This window comes from Nelumbo nucifera, chromosome 8 (assembly GCF_055504915.1).
Source record: "Nelumbo nucifera cultivar China Antique chromosome 8, China Antique-T2T, whole genome shotgun sequence".
Taxonomy (NCBI): Eukaryota; Viridiplantae; Streptophyta; class Magnoliopsida; order Proteales; family Nelumbonaceae; genus Nelumbo; species Nelumbo nucifera.
In genome coordinates, this window is record NC_142656.1 from 5,631,785 (window position 1) to 5,639,745 (window position 7,961).

At 35.9% G+C, this 7,961-nt stretch overlaps 1 protein-coding gene across 1 annotated transcript; it reads left to right on the top strand.

Moving 5' to 3' along the window:
* The first annotated feature begins 307 nt into the window (after positions 1 to 307).
* Positions 308 to 5,848, top strand: LOC104600732 (uncharacterized). Its single transcript, XM_010263846.3, has 3 exons — positions 308 to 497; positions 649 to 810; positions 5,277 to 5,848. Exons 1-3 carry the CDS (start codon positions 452 to 454, stop codon positions 5,597 to 5,599), a joined length of 531 nt encoding a protein of 176 aa, XP_010262148.1. The 5' UTR covers positions 308 to 451; the 3' UTR covers positions 5,600 to 5,848.
* The last annotated feature ends 2,113 nt before the right edge of the window (positions 5,849 to 7,961 follow it).

Here is a 7,961-nt window from a genome sequence, read left to right on the forward strand (position 1 = left end):
CACAGGGCGCCTCACACCGATCTTACATGCACATCTCACCATACATTGGCTGAGATCGGTGTGAGGCGCCTTGTGTGAGGAGCAGATCCGGTCTTGGTTTGAAGTTGATCGTGTATTGCAGTTAGCACTATGCAGCAGGTATTCAAGTTGACGTGTCGCCAGAAGATTCAACATTGCAACCATCCGATGTTTGGTGGGTATCAATCCGACGGTTTTGAACAATGTTTCCCTTTTGAGGTTGCCCGTTACGAGTGACAAATGCCTAACGACTATTGGATAATTAAAATGACAATTTTTAAAATATTACTGCGAAAAGAAACGGATCGGACTCGGACTATTCCAGTATTCCTGTTCTGGTTCTGGGAACGAACAGAAAGAGAGTCGCATACCAACAGAAAGAGAAAGAGAGTCGTGACAGAGAGGACTGAGGAGGCGAAAGAGCAAGAGATCAATGAGCGACGTTAGTCCGAAGCTCTACACCACCAAACCCAAAAAATGTATCCATCAATCAAAATTTTCTTGATTTCTTCCGGAGCAAGCAAGAATAATTTGCTTGTCTTCTCTATCTTTGTTTAAGCACTAATCAGTAATCAGGTATAGTTTATATAAATTAATTATTTAATTACAATGGTTGATTTTGCTGAGCAGCACAGCTGAAGCAACACAAGGGAAAGGAATTCTATTCACCCCCATCAATGGAGACTCCTCCTCCTCCCCCTCCTCCTCCTCCTCAGCCTCCGAAGGAATCGTTTGCCAGACGTTACAAGTTCATGTGGCCACTCCTCTTGACTGTCAATCTTGCTGTGGGAGGTTCGGTCTCTCTTTCGTCCTTTGTCTTCCATTTCGTTGCTTAGATCAATCATATAAAGATTCTTGTTTAGCTAAGAAAAAAAATCCTAGCTTTCTAGAGTTCAGTTCGAATATCTTCTATTCGGATTTACCTCCTGAATGTTGTTTCATTTGGACAAATATTCAGACATTGTATGCTCTGGTAGTTCCCATACGTCGATTGATTATGTTGTTCTCTGGCACGTGGATTTAGTACTGTTGATTTCTTGCTTATTGCTTGCATTTAGATTGTTAACTTGCTTTTTATTTTATTTTTCTTGTTGCTTTAGTTCGATATTGACTATGTTTTGGCCTGTCTGATGTTTTTACTAGCTTTAACTTCTTCTTCTTGAACTTTCATTAGATATAATGAAGGGATGTTGTTTGTGTAGATTATGGAAAGGGAACGACAATTTCCTTCCACTCTTGAGTGTTCAGTGAGGATGTTATTGAATAGATTAACTGGTATCAATAAAAAAAGATTAACTGATAATTATCAAGTGATAATTGTCACTTTCCCTTGTCTCCTTGATACCAGAAATTGCTTCAGAAATAAAGAGTTTGCAATGGTTATTGTGAAAATTAACTTTAAAGGATGGAAGTTCTTGAATGGAACAAATAATTAGTGCCTCCTCACCCTAACACTATATCTCCAGAAACAGAATATTGCTAGGGTTCATCAACTTCATGTGGTAATTTATTTCCAATACCACTGACTCACTTTGCCATTTAGTATTCATTTATTACCACATGAAATGTTTTAGAATTGGGAAGTTGTCGATTTTCTATCACTTGTTTTTCCAGTAAAAGAAGTTATATTACAGGTATAACAACTTCAAAGATGATTTGAGTTCATTTAGACAACCACTAAGTTTTTTAGCATATTAGCCTGCTATTCTTAGGATGAGGAACCCTTATTTGTTCTTCAACAACAAGATTTTGGTAATTGATATTACAGATCACTTCTATTGTTCTCTAGAAGTCAGTTACTGTTTCCATTTCATATGCATATTTAGATTAAAAACAGTTAGGAGGGATGCCGAAATACCCTTAATTTGACTAACCCATAGTAGAGAGGCTTGCTGAAACTTACATGATCATGCTTTGGTTCTTGCAATTGCAGTCCACATTTATTAATCCGCAATGTCTATATCTGATAACAGGGATGACAAAAAAATGTTAGCGTACAAAAATAAAAGTTAAAACATTATAGCATCATATTTGGTATAATCTGTATCTGTAGATTTTGGGCTCTCATTTCCTCTGTCAACCTTAGCTGTCTATGTCAATTACAAGGAGGTGGTGAATGTTGTAAGGTAGAAATTCACATGCTTTAATGGCTATAAGCCTATAACCGTCTACTCCATATATAGTCCATAACTCGGCCAATTTTGAAGGATAATCTGCACAAAGTGGCGATCCGTTCAGTAAAATCTAAATCTGTCTCTAACTGTTAAAATTAATGTTTGTTAAAAGAGAAAAAAGAGAAAAAATCTCATTACCCTTTAAATAAAAGTGCAGCGCCTACTATACAGACATGTATTTTTTTTATCCTCTGGTATCGATCCTTCTCCGCTTGTTAAGCATTAGAAGTTCTTATAAGATCCCTCATAGTAATAGAGAAGGACAGCAAAGCTATTTTATGACCTTCATGTTACCAAAAAGAGGGCAATGCTTATTCATTAGTATATATTCCTATTAAAATAAATTAATGCTAATTACAAGGTTTTTATCCTTTCAAGATGCTAATCACAACTTATGCTCCCAATTTAATTAGAAATGACAGTTAGCAAGTCTAATTTTTTAGAAAAAGTTACCCAATTTAATGAATTAAATAACAAAAATAATTTTATGGTAAATAGAAATAAAGAAAGAGAGCTTTTTTGCTTAAATTATCTAACATATCTTGATCATTTCTGTTTTATGCTCTAATAATTCATTTCTGTTCCATTCCATGGTTTAGTTACTAAGTTTCAGCGAAATCCTTTGTGAATCACAAGTAGACCTTCTTCTGACTAGCCACACACATGTTTCTACAGGATTGAAACTTTGCAAAATATTCTTTTCCAATTTTGCTGGGATTTGAATACCAAGCTAGCACAACAATTCCTACATTATTAAGTAACAGATTTGCAACATTACTTTTAGTTGTTATTATCACTCTAATCATAAATTCCATATGGTACTAGATCCTTCTTGACTCAATCCTTGAAACTAAACCTCTTGTTGAGTCACAAAAAGTAAATGAATAAATAGATTTTAAGGATCAGCTACCCAACCCTCAGTATACCCATCTCCTGACTCCTGCATATTTCTTCCCCCTAAATGCTTGCTAGAATTAGGGGGTGCAGTATCACCTGATTTTGGACAGCTATTAAGAATAAATATTCCATGTATGATGTGTTAATGTGGGGGAAGGGTAACATCATCATCATCTAAGCCTTGTCTCAATCATATGGGGTTGGCTACACGGATCCTATTTCACCATTCCATTCTGTTCTTGGGGAAGGGGGATTAGGGGTGGATTAGAGCCAAGCCAAGCAGAATATCTAGCTATTCGAGCTCGGCTCACCAAGGTATACAAGGCTCGAGCTAGAACCTTGAGCTCGAGCTCGACTTGAGAAAAAATGTTTTAAAAAAATAAAAAAAAAATTATATATAAAAAATATGTTTTATTTATTATTATTTGATATTTTTATTATATATTATTTTCTATAATTTTTATTATATATATATTATTATTATATTATATAATAATAATATATATTATTATTCGGCTCGTGGCTCCCTAAGGGGGATCACACACACACCTAAATGGCAATAGAAAATGTTGTTTTCACTTGCAATAAGTTTTTGTCTGCATTTGAGAGCAGGCTAGCTTGCCAGATTACGAGAGTTTGATTATATCAATTTATGTCATATGGAGGTTTATTGGGAAATATAAAAGCATTGATGTAATTTTTCTGGACTTTTGAGTTTTTAGTTGATCCCAGACCATGGATCCTCTATGACCTTGATGTTATGAATTTTTCCATAGTCCTCAAGATTATGACACCAAATACAAAACACCATTAAATATCTTTATCATGGTTGACTGGTATTCATAGCAATGATATGCTCTTTTCCGTTATCAACTCCCACAAGTGCTATGATAGTTGACCTTTTCTCAATTGATAAAAAAGATGACCTTTTCTCACATAGATCATTGCTGAAGGTAAGTAAAAGAGGGTTTAAACACGTGATACTATTAATGAAAAGTTGATAATAGTAACCATCTATGATGGTTGAAGGTCTCTGTGGAGTGAGTTCCCCACATGAAGATCTTTGGAGTTTTTCAGATTTTATGCTCCTACAATTTGTTTCCACTCCACACTTCTTTCTGCTCTACAATCTGATCACTAAGTTCCAGAGAGATCCTAACAGCCACATGTTTCGAGGGGGGGGGGTTGAAACATTTCCGCAATAACATGTTTTCTGATTTTTTTCAAGGGTATAGAATGTATGTACAAAGTATGCGTTGCTATCCCCTATAGTCAGTTTGTATCACTCAGTCCATTCATGCTTTAACCAACAAACTTGTAACATTGTGGTTATTCACAATGTTGAATAATTTGATCCTTCTTGAAAAAAACTCTTGAGACTGATCCTCCCATTCAGTGTGGCACCTCTCTGCTTAAAAAAGTAAATAAACTAATAAATTTATAGAATTCAAGGATCCCATTACTTAATCCGTCATCATGCTTAGCACCTGTACTTTCCTCCCCCTAAATGCTGCTAGAATAAGGGACTGCAGTATCACCTGATATTTATCCAAGGGAGCATTTGGGTTGCATGCTAGAATCCAGATTCTCTCCAAAATCAGATCATGAAGAGCTGGCATTTGCCACAGTTCTGACATGCTTTTCTTTTTTCACCATTAACACTTGTGGTTGCTATGATAGTTAACCTTTTTTTCTCAGATGACTAAAAGAATGATCTTTTACATATTGATCATTTCTTAAGGTAGGTAATGGGATTGGGAAACCACATTTACAATGAGGGTGACAAGGCCCTTGGACAGAATTGTAAACTGGTCTGCCTTTTGTTTTATTTGTTTATTCTAACACTGGTTATTCTTGTATATCAAACACCTGGTATTGTTGATGAAGAGTTGATAACCATAATCATCTCTGTTGGGTGGAGATCTGTGTGTCGAACAAACTTCACACATTATTGGGTCTAAGAAGAGATGATCACCATTCTTTCTTATTGATGCAAAAATAAAAGGAAGAAAATGAAAACAAAAAACATTCTTTCTTCATTTTTATTATTGTAATACTTACTGATTTTAAGAATTGTGGATATTTTTGAAGTTATTGTCTTTTTTAATGCATGCTTTGATAAATAATTCCATTAATTGTTTTGGATCTTAATATGATTATGTACTGAGGTGCATGTGGCCTTTGCAGCTTACCTTTTTATGAGGACAAAAAAGAAAGATACAAGTATAGAGGATGCTGAAGCTGTGGTAAATGCTCCCTCTGCTCCAATTGCAAGTGTAGGTGTAGCTACCCTAACTACACCGCAAATACCTCCACCTGTCCCACCCATTACAGAGCCCCCGAAGGTACTCCAACCCATCCCTGAGGATCAGCAGCGTGAGCTATTCAAGTGGATATTGGAGGAGAAAAGGAAAGTCAAGCCCAAGGATCCCCAAGAGAGGAAGCACATTGATGAGGAGAAGGCCGTTCTTAAACAGTTTATTCGAGCAAAATCCATCCCGACTATTTAGTGAGAAACCTCTTTCTGGAATCTGGATTAGTAATTTAGAGATTCCCAAACTTGGGTTCTGTGTGATGTTTGTTGTAATGTGCTTATGGATTTTTTTTTCTTTTTTTTGGGTGTGTATGATGAATAGGCAAATGCTCCTCCCTTTCAGTTAGTCTCCCTTACATATCAAATTTGCATTGTAGCTTCCTGAGCCTATGAAGAAGTATTGAAGTATGGAACCATAATATTGAAGTGACCTTTCCCTTCAGCAGACCAAGTGTTCAGGATTGCCTAATGGCTTTGTAGATGTAGTCATTTTGCAATTGGTGGGCTAATTTGCAGAGATGAAGCAGATAGGCTTTTAAGACACAGCTGGCCTGAGCTTTGGTTGGCATTGCTCTTCCAGTTGGCACCAAGCACAACACTCTGGCTCTATCCTTTTCATCATGCGGACTTGACACTTGACACTTGACATCAGATAGTTTTTTTAATCACCATATCGATGATTCGTTGGTAGTCTTGATGCTATGGTAATTGATTTGTGGATATTTGCAGGCTACATGGAATGATATCAATTCATTTGATTCTTTCTTCCAAGCAAATTGAAATCCATGCACGAAGATGGAATTCTCACCGGAAAAGTTGGGTTAGTCGTGGGCCTTGTAGCCCGGATTGCGATGAGAAAAAACTACAGCAGAACCATTTTGTTCCAGACTTCCGGTCCAAAGTGTCCCGAGTTTGGTCTACTTTGTTATTGAATCAGCAATGGGTTAACGTTCTTGAAAGTACACCCCTCGTTGTCGCGGGCTCTCAGATTAGAATTTGCTTTCCGATGATCTGATCAAAATAGATTAGGTTGAACGTCAACTGTGTCTGCTAACAAAGAAAAAACGATTATCATTCTGAAGATAGGATTTCTAGCAAAGATTCAACCGCATTTGGCATGATTTCAAAGAATTTAATTCTGATGAATCATTTTATGAGCAGGTAATTTCTGTTTAGTCGAATAATGAAATGGGTAAATTGCTAAAACCTCAGTGGAAGTTTTTGACTCTTGCTAAAGCCTTCATAAAGTTTGGTAATTGCAATCACCTCATCTGAACTTTGTGACATAGTTGCAAGTAGACCCCTATGTCAAAATCCTCTAACAAGAGGCACCAAAATATTTAAAATACCTATGCTACTCTTGACCAAAATGTTTATTTTTCTTTATGTTTTCATATCAATTGCTACCCCAAGTCCTTTCAATCTCTTTTTGAAATTGATTTATTTTCCAAGTTTTCCATTCATAACAGTTGCTTAAAGGTAAACCTACAACTTTAATTTCTATTTATTTGTTGCTGATAAACTTTGTATTGTTTTCTATTAAAACCAACCTCAATAGTTACTGCACTGATATTTTGAGCATTTTTGTGCCTCTTGTTAGAATATTTTATATTAGGGAATCTACTTGCAGTTGTGTCAGAAAGTTCAGGCAAGGTGATTGCAGTTACTACAAATTTAGTGTGGTCTCAACAATGGTTAGAAATTTCAGGGGAGGTTTCAGCAATTTACCAAATTTGAAATGGGCCCATATGACCACAATGCTAACCCAATACAAGAGAGTGAGACAAAAGGTGGGAGATTTGAGTGATGTTTGGCATTGATGATGATTTCTCCTTGCTGATTATTCAGAAATGGTGATTTCTGGAATCAATGATTTTTGAAAAATCATCAAAAAGCGTTGTTTGATATCATTTATGCTATATAAGCTGATTTTTGAAAAATCGGCTTTGAGTCAATTTTCAAGGGTTTATTATTTTTGTATTAGAGTTATTATTCAATGCCACAAGCCACGCTGGACTTGATGCCATATCATCTTAAAAAAATCAGAATCAATTAAAATTATGAAATCACCGAAAAAAGACTAATTTCAATAATTGATTTTTGGCTAATTTCCAGAAAACGGCATAATCCTCCAACCAAAAAAATCACTGACATATATAATATAATATATAATATATAATATATAATATATAATATAATATAAAATAACATATATACGTTATGCATAAAATGTGTAAGTTTAAATATATGCGGAATAGGCCGGGCCTAAGCCGGACTTGAAGTATTAAGCCTAAACCCAGCTCTAAAATTTATAAGCCTGATGTGGGCCCAAACCCGAACCGATCCTAAACAGAAAACCCAGACCCAAGCCCGAAATTTTCGAGCCGAATCCGACTGAAATGATCACCCCTCAGGTGCTAATTGGCGCCGATTTTTAGAAAATCATCATGGATGCAAACATCACCTTGGTTTAAATGTATTTGAGCAATTGAGCGTTTGAGGTGGTTAATTAAGCGCGTTGAAGTTGACGTGTCCTACTGTCCTTTCTCCCCCCCAGT